The sequence below is a fragment of the Populus nigra genome, chromosome 9 (genome assembly GCF_951802175.1).
Source record: "Populus nigra chromosome 9, ddPopNigr1.1, whole genome shotgun sequence".
In the NCBI taxonomy this organism is placed as follows: domain Eukaryota; kingdom Viridiplantae; phylum Streptophyta; class Magnoliopsida; order Malpighiales; family Salicaceae; genus Populus; species Populus nigra.
In genome coordinates this window covers 1,314,474-1,331,320 of record NC_084860.1, presented here as the reverse complement: position 1 = coordinate 1,331,320, position 16,847 = coordinate 1,314,474, and the positions used below count along the sequence as shown (strand labels likewise).

Below are 16,847 nucleotides of genomic sequence, written 5' to 3'. Positions count from 1 at the left end.
TGTTGGTGATGATCCTGGTGTGTTTCTCCTGTTAAATACAGGGGATCTGTGCAGTAGCAAGCAACACTATATCCCGTCTCCTTCATCTCTGTGCAGCTTCATAAATCAATGTTCTGCTGTAGCAATATCATAGGAGCAACAACAGCATCACAGGTCTGCCGCAACAAAATAACAGGAGCAGCAGCATCACAACATCCCTGACCAAATCTTGATTAACTCCTGTCACGTCAACATCCAAAATTGTAGGGAAAATACTCCAACGACTACTACACTCCAAAATAGCAACCCATCATACATGAATACGATAGCTGGATGCAAATCGGAGACAAATCAACCTCCATAATCAAGAAATCCCGTAACTATAGAAACAAATACAACTATGAAAAGTCAATAGTTAATCCTTTTTTATATATAGTTACATCCTGCACAAGTTAGTTGTATTGTGCTCACGTTTTATTTCTTTATTCCAATAAGAAGAGAATTAATTCACCACCATCCTCTGCTGCATTGTTCTCTTCCTCTGTCATCTTTTTTTCTCTGATGCTACTAGATATAGACAGATCGGGGGTTCCCTCATCAATGTTTAATTCCATTCCCTTTCTCTGATGCTCTTTAAGACTCGCACTATGCTCTTACTATTCAAGGGTTCTCGGAGGCGAATTGAGCAGCAGCTTGGATAACAGGAAATCTACTAAGGGTTTTCTTATATTCTTGGGGCGAAAGTTAATCAGTTGGAAGTCAGCAAAGCAGCGAATTGTTGCTCTGCCCTCTACGAGTCCGAGTACAAAGCAATAGCAGACTCTGGTACTGAAATTACCTGGCTGTAATCCTTACTACTCATTACTGATATATGGATAAGTTAAAACTTGAATAAAGCAAATCTGTAGGTGAAAAGGGGTCTGCACGAGTGTGAATTTAGATACGTGGATGAACACCATTTCTAATTTAAAAATCTAAGTGATAGATTATGGTTCATTCCATGTGTAAGCCACTCATTTTTGCATATTTTTGCACAACTCGTATGTGCATATTCCTTAATAAAATCAGAATTTTGACTGATACCTCAATACAGTATATCTTTACTTGTTTTGTCAGCCAAGTTGTAAATACGCACACAATTCCACGCCACTGCTAGGTATTGCTAGGATCTTGCACAAGGCATCGGCAGAGCTGGGCTAGCTAAATTAATGAGTACGAAGCACATATCTCTATCATCTAATGGAGCTAGCTTTATTGCTCTTTGTTTCTAACATGGACACTTGTTCAATCAAAATGTAGACCAAAATATTGTACCAATTTTCTTACAAACCGATGGAAAAATTACACTTTCATTTTAACAAATCATTTATTTATTACACTTATAATTTTAACCCTTATCGTGATCTCTGCTCATTAAATTTCTGATATAATGTTAAAAAATTATTTTAACTCCCAAAATTTAAACCCCCAAAATTTAAACTCTTAAAGAGATCCAAGAAATAGTTTTATATTAGCTCTCTATCAACATAAAATAACAAAGAATATATATATATATATTAGAAATAGAATTAAAGGGACAATTTGTCATGAACGTGAAACACAATTTTATATTCTATGCATCTTTAAAGTTGTAGTGTGATAATTGTTCTTATGTATGAGAACAATTAAAGTAGGATTATTGCAAAAGGAAAAGGGAAAACAAAGAATAATTTATTTTCTTCTTTTTTGCTTTGTTTATTTTAGAAGCACGAAGGCAAATCTCCATTTCAAGCTGCAATATTATGGTTTAACAAATGGAGTACATTTTTTTTACTGAACTAAGAAAAAAAATTGACATAAATCTAATCTAGTTATATTTATTTCTGTAATGATCAATTAATCAAGTTCTTAATATAGAAAAAAACAAAGTAATAATATATACTTCTGAAATCGGGTTAATTCAACTATTAATGTTGAAGAAAATATCAAAGTTGGAGCTCTTCAGCAAGAATTCAATGAAAAGAAAAGGTGTATTTTAAATGATCAATACCTAGTATTATTTAATTATTTAAAAATAAACAAAAAGGTAAGATGGGTGAAGATAGTATGGACTGTTAGAAAGTTGATTTAATTTTTTTATTTTTGAAACACCACCTAATAATTTAAGTTTTCAAATTAAAATAGTTATTTGATATAGTATATATTCACCAAAAACTGAATCTTATCAAATCATATTATTCTTAGAGCCTCTTACATATTTCATATTAAAAAAATATAAAGATATAAACTAACATAAAAGATGTTGAATGCATTACATATTATAAAACTTACAAATTGTTTGAAATACTTGAAATTGAATTAAATTATTTTTTGTATTTAGAATTTTTACAGTTTTTTACACAACACAGTAGATGATGACTGGCGGCAACTGCCCTTAATATATACATATAAAAACAATGTTACAATGAGTTTATCTTAATATATTTTGTGACCGTCCATTTGGACTCATGTATATCGATGTGGACATAACGTAATAATATGAGAAAACTAACTAAAGCAGCCTCATGTGAGCTGAATGGACGTTGCTATCCTCTCCAATACGTCTCTTTTACAAAGACGTTTTATTCTATCAACATAACTTTATTTTATTCTTATAAAAGAAATAAATAAGACTTCACCTTTATTATATATTCTTATAATAGTTTCACTCTATAAACTAAACTAGCAAAACACAGATACTAATTTACTTTTATTTTTAACAAGGAATAGTTCTTTATAAGGTTCTCAAACGGCTTAATTAAGAAAAACTGCAAGCTAGTTTGTTTCTTTGTAGTCATCTCTCTGGAACAAGTTTTCTTGTTGACATTGATTTTACCAAGAGCTAGCTATAGCAGCGTTCCAATCATTTTGTTAAATTATGAATGCACCTAAAGAAGATTTTAGAGATCAATTCAAGATCACACTACAAACTACAAGTTAGTGCTAAGTTAAGTTAGGAAAGTATTAGAGAAATCTAACAAACACTAGGAATATTCTAGGAAGAATGCTTGTCCACAATTAAAAGAACTTTAGAATTTTATAAGATTCCAGCAAGTTCTATGGCTAGAAATTTAGTTTGTTGTATTTAGATTTGTTAAGAAGGCTATAAATAGCCATGTAATCATTGTTGTGTGTGGTCCCGCACCATGTGATGGTGGGACCACCACATTAATTAGTAAGAGACAGCAAGGCAAGGCTGTCTCTTTGAATTAATATAGGAGCTGCCACTGTAGATGGCAGTAGCAAAAACGGGAGAAAAACAAGAGAAAAGAGAAGAAGAGGCAGCAGAGCAGCCTGTGTTCTTTCTTCGATTTCCGGCTCGTTCACCGTTGGATCGGGCTGAGATTTTGACAGCCGCTTCTAGACACATTCCTCTTCATTCTGGACGGTTGGATCGAAGATTGGTGGTGTGGAAGCTGGCCGTTTTGACAGAAAACGGGGCTGTCAGTTTTGTGAGTTTTTCTCAAATAATTCTCCTTTAATCTTGTTGTAATCCGAGAATAAGTAGTTCTTGATGATATATATGTTGTATCCCTTAGTTGAATCTGAGGAAGAACAGTTGTGAACCCATTATTTGTGATAGTGGAAGTTTTTAGGTGGACTCCGGTCCCGTGGTTTTTCCCGCATCGGGTTTTCCACGTAAAAATCTTGGTGTTAATTTGTGTGATTATTTGCATTATATTTGATCATTGTTTGAATCTGTTTTTTACTGCACAAAGAGAAAAAAAAAAAGGATTGGGACTTGTGAATTGTGAATTGTATTCCGCTGAATTGATCCGGTTAGTTATCCTGAAATTCCCAACAAAGTGGTATCAGAGCATTTGGTTGTGTAGATTGAATTCTTGTGCAGTTAAAATGGAAAAGGAAGATTCGGGTATGATAAAGCTCACTTCCTCAAATTATTTCCTATGGAAAACAATGATGGAGGATCACTTATATTGCAATGATTTGGCTTTACCGATTGAATGTAAAGGAATAAAGCCTGATGACATGGATGATGCAAAATGGAATGGACTAAATAGAAAGGCTACAACTAATGTTAGAAAATGGGTATCTTCTAAGTCCATTAATCATATTTCTCAAGAACATGATTGTTATAAAGTTTGGAAGATGTTGGAAGAAACATTTGCCAAGGAGAGTGCACAAAACAAGGTTTTTGTAATTAGAGACCTTGTGAATTTAAAGTATAGAGATGGTGAAGATGCTTCAGTGCATATAAATGTATTCCAAGGGTTCTTGAATCAGCTGTCATTGATGAACCTTGAGTTAGCCGATGAAATGCAAGCATTAATCCTATTGAGTTCATTGCCGGATAGTTGGGAGACTTTGGTAGTGTCACTTAGCAATTCTACTCCGAATGGAAAGCTCACTTTGAAAACAGTGAAGGATTGTATCCTCAATGAAGAGAAGAGGAGGAAAGGAACAAGCACTTCCGAGTCTCATGCACTTGTTACAGAAAGTCGAGGGAGAAGTCAAAGCAGGTTCTCTCACGGCAAGCAAGATGGAGAATCCAGCAATAGAAAAGGCAAATGGAAGCCAAGAGGAAGATCTCAGTCAAGGAAGGGTTTTAAATGTTATTATTGTGACAAGCCTGGGCATATGCAAAAAGATTGCAGAAAGTATAAGAGAGATAAAAAGGGTAGAGATGAAGACAAGAATGAAGAGAACGGGACAGCTGCAGTTGTGTCTGATGGTGATGTTGCCATTGTGTGTGATGATGGCTGTGTTAATCTTGCATGTCAAGATACCACCTGGGTTGCAGATTCAGCAGCTTCTTACCATGTTACACCCCGGCGTGATTTTTACACATCCTACACTGCTGGTGACTTTGGTCAAGTTAGGATGGGAAATCAAGGGATGGCTAGTGTTGTGGGCATTGGAGATATTTGGTTGGAAACTAATACTGGGTGCAAGTTGCTACTCAAAGATGTTAGGCATGTGCCTGATATGCGCCTACATTTGATCTCTACTGGTACTCTTGATGAAGAAGGCTATCACAGTTACTTTGGAGATGGTAAATGGAAGCTCTCCAGAAATTCCCTAATTATTGCTAAAGGGAAGAAGATGGGTCTCTACATGTCACAAGCCAAGGTGATCAAAGGGGAGGTGAATGCAATTGAAGATTGCTCTACTGATCTATGGCATAAGCGGCTTGGACATTTGAGTGAGAAAGGCCTTGGCATCCTTGCCAAGAAGAACTACCTTCCTTTAAAAGGTATGAACTTGAACACATGTACTCATTGTTTAGTTGGTAAACAACATAGAGTTGCATTTCAAAGATCACCTCCACATAGAAGATCACATGTTCTTGATTTAGTTCATATTGATGTTTGCTCAATGATTGATAAGTCTCTTGGAGGTGCATTGTACTTTGTTAGTTTTATTGATGATCACTCCAGGAAGATTTGGGCCATTTGTTTGAAATCCAAAGATCAGGTGCTTGATGTCTTTAAGGATTTCCATGCCAGAGTTGAAAGAGAAACTGGTAGAAAGCTGAAATGTGTTCGAGCAGACAATGGTGGTGAATACAGGGGTCCTTTTGAGAAGTACTGCAGGGAACATGGTATCAAGTTGGAGAAGACAGTTCCTAAGACTCCACAGCAGAATGGAGTGGCTGAGAGAATGAACAGAACAATTGTTGAAAGAATTAGATGTATGCTCTCTCATGCAAAGCTGCCTAAGTCCTTTTGGGGTGAGGCAATGAAGACTGCAGTTGCCATGATCAACCTTTCTCCATCAGTTCCTCTTGAGTTTGATGTTCCAGATAGAGTTTGGAAAGGAAAGGATGTTTCCTATGCACACTTGAGAGTGTTTGGATGCAGAGCATTTGTACATGTTCCAAGGGATGAAAGGTCTAAGCTTGATAGCAAGACAAAGCAGTGTATTTTCTTGGGCTCTGAAGATGATGAGTTTGGTTATAGGTTATGGGATCCAAAGGAGAAGAAAATTGTGAGAAGCAGAGATGTTATCTTCTTTGAAGATCAAACCATTGAAGACTTTGAACTGAAGGAGAAAACAGAGTCTACTACTTTTATTCCATCTAATTCAAATCCAGCACCTACTCCACAGTTATCTTTGATGCCTGCTAATCATGGGGGAGACTTGCAAAATGATGAAAATGGTGGTTTTCTTAATGAGCCATTAGTTGGTGATCCTGAATCAGCTAATGATGATATTGATGTTATTCCTGAACAGGTTATGCAGGAAGCTCCAGATGAGCCACAATTGAGGAGGTCAACTAGACCTCGCCAACCTTCCACCAAATACTCTCCTCATGAGTATGTGTTGGTTACTGACGGGGGAGAGCCAGAATGCTTTGATGAAGCCATGTCACATGAGAAGAAAAGTGAGTGGTTGAAAGCAATGCAAGAAGAGATGAAATCCTTGCATGAAAACCATACCTTTGAGTTAGTGAAGCTTCCTAAAGGTAAGAGAGCACTCAAGAACAAATGGGTGTTCAGGTTGAAAATTGATGAACATTGCTCACAACCAAGGTACAAGGCAAGATTGGTTGTGAAAGGTTTCGGTCAGAAGAAGGGTATTGATTTTGAAGAAATCTTTTCACCAGTGGTCAAGATGTCTTCAATCCGAGTTGTGCTTGGCTTAGCTGCTAGTTTGAATCTTGAAGTTGAGCAACTTGATGTGAAAACTGCGTTTCTCCATGGTGATTTAGATGAGGAGATCTACATGGAACAACCTGAAGGGTTTGAAGCAAAAGGTAAAGAGCAGCTAGTTTGCAAGTTGAAAAAGAGCTTATATGGGTTAAAGCAAGCTCCAAGACAATGGTACAAGAAGTTTGATTCTTTCATGGTGGATCATGGTTATGACAGGACCACTTCTGATCATTGTGTATTTATGAAAAGGTTTCCAGATGGAAACTTTATTATTCTCCTGTTGTATGTGGATGATATGTTGATTGTTGGCCATGATGCTAAGAAGATTCAGATTTTGAAGGAAGAGTTAAGCAAGTCTTTTGCAATGAAAGACTTAGGACCGACAAAACAGATTCTTGGCATAAAGATCACACGTGACAGGAAGAAGGAGAAACTTTGGCTATCTCAAGAGAGATATGTCCAAAAGGTACTTGAGAGATTCAACATGAGCAACTCCAAACCAGTTTGTTCTCCACTTGCAAGCCACTTTAAACTAAGTTCTAAGCAGTGTCCTTCAAGTGATGAAGAAAGAGATGAGATGAAAAAGGTTCCTTATGCATCCGCAGTTGGTAGCTTGATGTATGTCATGGTTTGCACAAGGCCGGATATAGCTCATGCAGTTGGTATGGTTAGTCGGTTCCTCTCCAATCCTGGTAAAGAACACTGGTCAGCAGTGAAATGGATACTCAGGTATCTCAAAGGTACTTCTAGTTTCAGCTTATGTTTTGGTAATGATAAACCTGTGTTGGATGGATACACAGATGCAGATATGGCTGGTGATATTGATTCTAGAAAGTCCACATCAGGATACTTGATGAAGTTTGCAGGGGGAGCAGTCTCATGGCAATCAAGGTTGCAAAAATGTGTGGCATTATCCACTACAGAGGCTGAATATATTGCTCTTACTGAAGGAGGCAAAGAGTTGTTATGGATGAAGAAGTTCTTACATGAACTTGGCCTAGTTCAAGAGAACTTTGTGTTGCACTGTGATAGTCAAAGTGCAATCCATCTCAGTAAGCATCCTACTTTTCACTCTCGGTCAAAGCACATTGAGGTTAGATATCAATGGATTCGAGATGCTATGGAGATGAAGTCATTTGTTGTCGAGAAGATCCATACCGATGACAACGTGTCAGACATGATGACCAAACCTTTACCGAGAGAGAAGTTTGAGTTTTGCAGAAGGGAAGCAGGCTTATCAGAGCCTCATAAATTGAAGCTTACATGTTGATCGCCAGTATGGCGAATTCCTCACATGGTGCGTGAGGGGGAGATTTGTTGTGTGTGGTCCCGCACCATGTGATGGTGGGACCACCACATTAATTAGTAAGAGACAGCAAGGCAAGGCTGTCTCTTTGAATTAATATAGGAGCTGCCACTGTAGATGGCAGTAGCAAAAACGGGAGAAAAACAAGAGAAAAGAGAAGAAGAGGCAGCAGAGCAGCCTGTGTTCTTTCTTCGATTTCCGGCTCGTTCACCGTTGGATCGGGCTGAGATTTTGACAGCAGCTTCTAGACACATTCCTCTTCATTCTGGACGGTTGGATCGAAGATTGGTGGTGTGGAAGCTGGCCGTTTTGACAGAAAATGGGGCTGTCAGTTTTGTGAGTTTTTCTCAAATAATCTCCTTTAATCTTGTTGTAATCCGAGAATAAGTAGTTCTTGATGATATATATGTTGTATCCCTTAGTTGAATATGAGGAAGAACAGTTGTGAACCCATTATTTGTGATAGTGGAAGTTTTTAGGTGGACTCCGGTCCCGTGGTTTTTCCCGCATCGGGTTTTCCACGTAAAAATCTTGGTGTTAATTTGTGTGATTATTTGCATTATATTTGATCATTGTTTGAATCTGTTTTTTACTGCACAAAGAGAAAAAAAAAAAGGATTGGGACTTGTGAATTGTGAATTGTATTCCGCTGAATTGATCCGGTTAGTTGTCCTGAAATTCCCAACAATCATCACTTGTAAGGTAAGCCAAAAACTATGTTAAGCTTAGAACCTTTGTCCTAAAACTCTTCTACTTCAACCATTTCCATTCTATAAACTAAGTTCTTCTTTTACTAAACTACTACAACTAAAAATCTTAACCACCAAACTACTTTCATTTCAATCCCTAATCACTAAAACCTCTAAACTAACTCTTAAACTATCACCATCTTCTAAAAATAGTATTAGAGCCCAATTGATCGTAAGTGAGCATTAGAGTCTTTATGGCCACCATAAATTCATCACAATCTATCTTTGTGTCACTTCCTATTTTTGATGGTGGAGACTATGATTTGTGGAAAATAAAAATGGAAACACTCTTCAGGTCTCAAAATCTTTGGGACATTGTTGAGAATAGAGTTGAGGAGCCAAAAAATATCTCTACTCTAGAAGAAGCACAGCGGAAGGAGTTAGAGGTGAAAAAGCAGAAGGATGCTAGTGCCCTTTATTTGATTCAACAATCACTGGCTAATAAAATTTTTTTCAAGGATTGTTGGAGCTTCAACAGCAAATGACGCATGGGGTATATTGCAGAAAAAGTTTCTCGGCGATTCTAAGGTATGCACAATTAGACTCCAAACACTACGAAAAGAGTTGAAAAATATTAAGATGAAAGATTATCAGACTGTTAAAGATTATCATGGACTAATTAAAGTAGTGATAAATCAAATGAGATCTTTAGGAGAAAATATTACTTATCAAAAGGTTGTTGAAAAGTTTCTAGTCAATCTTACAAGAAAATGACTTTATAGTTACTGCCATTAAACAATCAAAAGATTTAACAACCTTGTTAGTGGCTAAACTAATGGGTTCTTTAAAAGTACATGAGAAAAGACCTAGTAGCTACGAAAAAGACTTTATGAGAATACTTTTCAATCTAAGCTTAATAAAATAATAAAATGTCTAAAAAATCTAGATATAATATCGAGAAATTAATGGATCTAAAATGATATTATATGATAATAAGTCAACAATTGCTATGAAAAAAATTCTTATATTTCATAGAAGTACTAGGTACATATCAATCAAATATCACTTTCTACGAGAAGCAATTAGCAATAAAGAAATTGAGTTCAAATATTGCAAGATTGTGAAACAATTAGCAAATATCTTCATGAAAGCATTTCCAGAAGTCAAATTTGAGGCATTACGAGATCAACTTAGAATATGAGTAAAATGCATTAAGAAGGAGTGTTAAATTATTAATGCACTTAAAGAAGATTCTAGAGATCAATTCTAGAAAATACTATAAACTACAAGTTAGTGTTAAGTTAAGTTAGGAAAGTTCTAGAAAAATCAAACAAACACTAGGAGTGTTCTAGGAAAGAAAGAATGTTCATCCACAATTCAAAGAACTCTACAATTTTGTAGTGTATTGACTAAGATTCCTGCAAGTTCTATGGCTGGAAAGTTTGTCAAAATTATTCTATTTAGGTTGTTTAAAAAGGCTATAAATAGATATGCAATCATTACTTGTAAGGTAAGCCAAAAACTATGTTAAGCTTAAAACCTTTGTCTTGAAACTGTCCTCCTTGTATTATATCTCATATCAACAAAATCTTTGCTTTGTCCTTCAACCATTTCCAAATTATAAACTAAAAACCTTAACTATCAAACTACTTTCATTTCAATCTCTAATCACTAAAACCTCTAAACTACCTCCTAAACTACCATCATCTGCCAACACATTTCCATTACTAAAAGGTATGTACGTGCATGATATACTTGCAGTTCTCTTTGAGTGATAAATTTGTTTTCCATTATATTAATGATCGGTATTGTGAGTTAATATAAAATTGCTTAGGATTTCACCTAACAGTATAATTAGCTTTGAGTTGAGATTGTTCATTAACAATAGTTACTTACATAATTTTATGTAGATAGCATCTGAGATAGAAATGAAAGAAGCACCTTATGGAGCAGCCATGAATGGAGACTGGCAAAGCATGATTGACTACTATCAGGAACATTTCGAAATAATCGACTGTCCAGTTACGCCCTCTAAGGATACTGTACTTCATCTAGCTGTGTACAGCAAAACAGAGAAACAACTTAAAGTTTTACTTGAAATCATGAAGAAAAGAGCATTTTCTGTAACTGAGGAAGAATTTCTCAAGACAAAAAACAAATTTGGAAATACGGTTCTTCACGAGGCAACCTTCTATGGGAATTATGAAGCTGTAATATTCTTGGTAGAACGTTGTCCAGAGCTGCTTTCGGTTCCAAATGAGTTCGGTGAAACCCCATTGTTTACAGCTGCTGAATTTGCTGAGACAGAAATAGTGGAGTTTTTAATCACATCCAAACCAGGACAATGCGTGGATGATGATGGCCTCCTATTAACAATTCACCGCCAGAGAACGGAAGATAACCTGTCCATCCTTAGCGCTGCTATCATAGGGCAAAAATTTGGTAACAATTCCTCTCTTTATTGAATTCTCAAATTTAAAAGGTATACATATATAAGATATTGTATAATTTTTGTCTTCCTAATTTCATGAATGCAGAAACAGCTTTACTGTTGCTAGAACTGGATAAATCGCTCGCCAGCTTGAAGGACAAAAATCAAATATCTACTCTTCAACTTCTAGCCGAAATGCCAGCTGCTTTTGAGAGTGAATTTCCCATGGGAATATTTGAAAGACTCATCTACTGTTGTATGCCTACTCCAACCACATTATTAGACCTTACAATATTGCCTACATATTCTTGTTTGAATACCATGGACAGACACATACATATATATGTATATAATTTGAACTCTAAATTATGTTGCAGGCCTTCCTGTTAAACGTCACCACGAGGTAAAATCAAAGGTTAAAAGTTGGTGCCTGGCAAAGAAGAGAGATCTTGAGAGCGGTCGGGGGAGGAACTCAGGAGATCTGGGGAGTGTCTCGGATAGGAATCAAAGAGGCGGCCTACTCAACTATTTAAAGATCCCTAAAGGTATTATTGAGCTACCTTTATAAATCGAGATTAGATCCAGTTCTCCAATGCAATGAAACACATTTTATTCATGTCAACATCAAGGAATCATAAGAATTTTAAATTTCATGGCTTGACCCTATATTTGAATCCTGTAGCCAATATTAGTTCGAATATAACTGAGTCGCAGTTTCTTTTTTCAGTGGTCACGGGCTACACAAGCAGAGTAGTTCTCCCCAATTTTTAACACCAATTGTCTCTTAAAAAGGTGTATTAGTGAATTAATATAAAATTATTTTTAAGATAATGTGATTCGATGTTATAAAGTGGTTTTGGTTCACATCCTATATTTTAGATGCTTCCACTAAATTTAGTTTTCACCTTTTACTATCATTATTAACATTTCTTTCCATTTCATAATAATGTCTAGCTCTCATCCATGTTTAATTTCATTCCCTTTGATGTAGTATGTTGGCTAAAAGGAATCTGGGACCAGAAAAGAAAGCATGTCTTTGCTTTGAGATTCTCCGAAAGCCTAATAAAAGAAGATAAGTCATTGAAAGGAGTGCAAACGTCTGAAACCCAAATTCTACCACCACAAACTTCTGTAACGATGTCGTCATTGACTACAAAAAAGGAGATCCCATTGTTTACTGCAACTAGAAGGGGAATAGAAAAGATTGTGCAGCAGATAATAAAACTATATCCTCATGCTATTGACCAGCGTGATGAAATGAATCGGAGCATTTTGGATGTGGCCGTCATGTACCGCCAGAAAAAGATCTTCGATTTTGTGAAGCAACAGGAAATACCGTTTGCTAGACTACGTCGAGTTGTTGATAATAGCAACAGCTCATTGTTGCACCATGTTGCAGAAGTAAACCAAAACAGTGGAGTAACCAAGCCTGGGCCTGCACTACAACTTCAGGAGGAGTTGCAATGGTTTGAGGTGAGCCCTTTTAATCCATCTTGTATAAGAGTACCGATTAAAACTCGAACTTAATTAAGACATCAGGCTGAACTAGTTCTCCTAACCAACTACTTAGGGAAAAACTTAAATATTATTCACAATTAAAAATTATCTGCGCTCTACTAATAACTTTTCTGTAATTCGTAGTTTTATTTAGCAATAACATTCATATTTATCTCCCAATTATTGCAGCGAGTAAAAGAGGTAATTCCTGATCATTATGTCCCGCTTCTGAACGACGATGGAAAAACTGCAAGAGAGTGCTTCGAAATTTCGCACAAGGAGCAACTGAAAAAGGCACAAAAATGGATCAAGGAAACATCTCAGTCTTGTTCAACTGTAGCTGCACTTGTTGCTACTGTTGTCTTTGCTGCTGCCTATACTGTGCCCGGAGGTTCCGATGAAAATGGCAAGCCCAACTTCATCAACTCTCCCTATTTTCTGATTTTCACTGTCTCCGATGTTGTCTCCTTAGCAAGCTCTTTGACTTCGCTTGTGGTGTTTCTCTCTTTGTTGACCTCTCCGATTGAGCTACAAGATTTCCACATCTCTCTTCCTCGAAAACTTATTGTTGGCTTCACCTTCCTCTTCTTTTCTGTGATAACGACCATGCTATCCTTTGGGGCAACAATTTTGATACTCATTCAATCAGAGAGGAAGTTGACAACATTACTCCTTTCCATTGCTTCATTCCTTCCTGTCTCAGTATTTGGAATAATGCAATTCCGTCTGTACGTCTCATTTATGGGCTCTACATTAAACATTCTCAAGATAACCTGGAAAGCTCATTCATCGTCTCTTGTCCCTTGCCTACCATGGGGAAAAAAGCTCCCTCGAGAAGATTGACACGGGATATTTAACTGGCATGGATGTTTTTCCTCCATGTTCGTTTGAATCTCTAGCATTGATCATTATATATTGCGTGTAATATATATATAGAGCATGTATGGTTGTTTATCCAGTTTCGTGATATTTATGTGGTTTTGCTCCCTCCAATGATGGCCTTGAAGCCAGTTTGTATTATGTATAGTGTGTCATGGGTTGGTATTGTAGCAAATTTGTCAACATTTTTCAACCACCATCACTTATGACAAATACACTAAAATTAGCTGCAATATTTATTGTAGTAGTTAGTAGTTAGTTGGTATTTATTAGTTGCTGCCAAAGCTTTCATTTCTCCTATAAATAAAGACAAAGAGAGAGTAGGGAAACAGCAAGTGTGCAGTGAGTGCAAGTGCAATTGTGATAGTAAAAAAAAACAAATAAGAGAGAAATACCGAGTGTAAGAGTGAAACACTGAGTTTTGTGGGATTGTACTGAGTTGAGTTGAGTGTTTGTATTATTCTTCCAATAATATACAATCTGCTGTCTCCGTGAACGTACCTAGTTTTGAAGAACTATATAAATCTGCTTGTTTTGTATTTTATTTATGTTTGTTTTTGGTCCAGTATGCACAATAAGTATTTGACTAATATTATGTCAAGCTTGCTTCAATTGGTTACTTGTTACAAAATTGGGTGTAAGTTTATGGTTATGATGCCAAGGGATTGTTTGACATTATGGGTGGCGTGCTGCCCCTACTTGTTGGGGATGTGGAGATATTCACCTGGGATTTTATAGACCTCTACATGCATGGATCTGCGCACACGAGAGTTCATGTCCATGAATGATAAGTAGAAGCTAATTATTTTTCTCATTTTTAACCCCTATAGAATTTCACTTGATGTTTATATATGAACAAGTTACTCAAATGTGATATGGTACTGTGCATGTGATTTGGACAGGGTTACTTATGGAATTAAATATTTTGTGATTCTTTGGTTGCTCCGAAGGTTTTGAATGATTTTGTTTTTGAAGCTGTAAAATTGTATTTGCATAAGATAGACTATTGGATAGCATTGCATTAATGAAACAAGAAAAAGCAGTCAAGAATTAATTCCATGCATCACACAACATGCTATTCCACCACATATATAACAAGGATAAGCAATGTTCCTAATTTCACTTTTGAAGAAGTTTCAAATTAGCTTGTTACTGATCATAAATGTACATTGAAAGACAAGTTCAAGATTTTACTCTTGCAAACTAATTAAAGAGTACGTCAGATGCATCTTTATAGCTTCAAAAGGCAGATAAACTTTTCACCATTCTCTTCTCTCTTTTTTTTCATTATATAAAGCTAGGTACTTCGTCTGCGTAAATTTCCAAGATTAACAACATGATGATCATGTTATTAGAAATTAGAGATGCAGAGTTATGATTTAGAGGTATGGGAACATCAAAATTTCTTCGGTTTTGAATATCAAAAGCAAAGACAAGGAGTAAAGATAACTACTTTCATCTTAAGATGTTGCAGATGTAGCTAGATACGAAACACAGAATGAAAGCACATGCTCTAATGACAGGCAATTAAGGTTGAGCAACTCTGCCAGAGACTTCCAGAACATGCATTGCACATAACAGCAATAAATGATGATATTGTGCTTAATTCACATTGCTATATACTCTGCAGAAGGTGCCTTTGTAGAGAAATTACTAGATGAGCTTCATGAGTATTACAGAGGACTTATCATATACATAGTGTAATTATCAAGTGTAGTGTTTTCCACCATTACTATTTTACACAACCCTGAGCTTTTATACACACACACACACACACAAAGGCTGCTGCTCCTCCATGCAACCATTACTATTTCAGTCATCAAAAAGCTTGTTGCTATGTCATTTTCTTTCAGTCATCTGCCACTTCAACAGGATGAAGAATTCTTCACACTACTTAATTATTTCAAAGATCCTCCACAGGATGAAGACATGATTGGAATCTCCACAGAACTGGTGACCAATCAAATCGCAATTCAACGGTTTGGTTGAAGTCATTAAATTAATTATGTTAACAATACACTCTATGATTGGAGCATAATCCCACAAGAATCCTTGGAATATCCGATGGTTTTTCTCCCACCAACGACAACAAACTCAACAAGAGAATCCAAACCGTCCATTTATACCCAACCAAATCACCTCGCCACGTGTCCAACATAAGCCAGCAATCTTTTCATATTGCCCAAAATACCCTCAGATCTGTGGGCCAGGCAGCTAAAATAACATATCATTCTCGAATACAATAACAAGTCAAATTCTACCAAAATCACCGTATGTCCTCCATCCCCATCAAAGTTGAAGCTGAAATTCGTCATTGATGATTATTTGACTTTAACTCTACAGACAGCCACCACTAACCGACTTTAGATGGATAGGTTTTTACGTATAATTAATGTTTTGAATCCTTGTCTTTCGAAAACCATTGATGGCGATTTGAAATGCAACGAGGTTCCTACCAGTTTTGGATTTGATACTGCTTGCAAGGTGAGTATCAAATATTCTTTCCCATTTTAATCTAAATGTTAAGATATCAGATTTTCCCTATGTTATGCATTATGAATTTAGTTGTTGGAATTACTTGATTGAAGTCTTTCATGAAAATCTGCTTGAAAATTGGATGTGGTTCGATGGGAATTCCTTGTTTGAAGCACGGGATTTTATCTCCGTATATAAACATTACAGATTACCAATATGATTGAGCAACACTAGTTCAACGATTCTTGAAAACTTATTTATTTCAATAATTAACTCTCCTAAAAATGTAAATATATCACAACTTTCATTGCACTAATGCAAATTTCCAGAAGCTTGACCCTTTTAATAGGTTGCCATATTATTGCTTGTATGCAATTTGCATTTCTGCTTAACAATTTTCGGACGTTTGTGATTCTAATAGCATGTATTGGTGCCTGTGTTATCAATGTTGTTATAATGGGATCGATGAGGTTGCAACTAATCCTAATGCCATTAGTAGTTTGATATCATTTTTGTTACCAACTTCACACAATAGAACATTGATAATATATGTGGTTCATGCAGATATATGCAGAAATGATTGGAAATGTCATGGTTGATGCTCGATCAACTGGAAAATATTATCACTGTAAGTTTGTACATTGAAATTTATTTTTTTTCAAATAAATTCCTATTATCTGTTCATGAATCCGTAAAGAAGATGAATGCTAAAATTAGCTAATTGCATTTGATGAGTGTCTTCGGATATAGAATTGTGCATATGGCTATTTAAATTATGCTGTCATTTTCCCTCAACAAGCACTGAACATGAACTGCCACTAACTTCTCCATTTCCCCTGCACTTACTTTCTAATCATTGTTCTGATATCTTTATTTTCTTTGCAACTACACAGCTGACAACTGATCCTGTCTTAATTGCATTGGGCTATGAGGAATTTGCTTTTTCCGTACTTGCTCAA

General features: G+C 36.1%; 1 protein-coding gene across 1 annotated transcript; it reads left to right on the top strand.

The window, feature by feature from the left end:
* The first annotated feature begins 8,637 nt into the window (after positions 1–8,637).
* LOC133702828 (uncharacterized) lies at positions 8,638–13,654 on the top strand. The gene is made up of 6 exons (XM_062127139.1): positions 8,638–9,194; positions 10,517–11,048; positions 11,144–11,293; positions 11,415–11,582; positions 12,029–12,510; positions 12,724–13,654. The coding sequence occupies exons 2-6, from the start codon at positions 10,535–10,537 to the stop codon at positions 13,375–13,377; spliced, it is 1,968 nt and encodes a 655-aa protein (XP_061983123.1). The 5' UTR covers positions 8,638–9,194; positions 10,517–10,534; the 3' UTR covers positions 13,378–13,654.
* Positions 13,655–16,847: the final 3,193 nt, after the last annotated feature.

Bases quoted from the DNA above. Each gene is read 5' to 3' on its own strand.
- LOC133702828 (XM_062127139.1), top strand. From the start codon at position 10,535: ATGAAAGAAGCACCTTATGGAGCAGCCATGAATGGAGACTGGCAAAGC. The intron at 11,049-11,143 runs GTAACAATTCCT...TCATGAATGCAG, and splicing joins TATCATAGGGCAAAAATTTG to AAACAGCTTTACTGTTGCTA. The intron at 11,294-11,414 runs GTATGCCTACTC...ATTATGTTGCAG, and splicing joins TGAAAGACTCATCTACTGTT to GCCTTCCTGTTAAACGTCAC.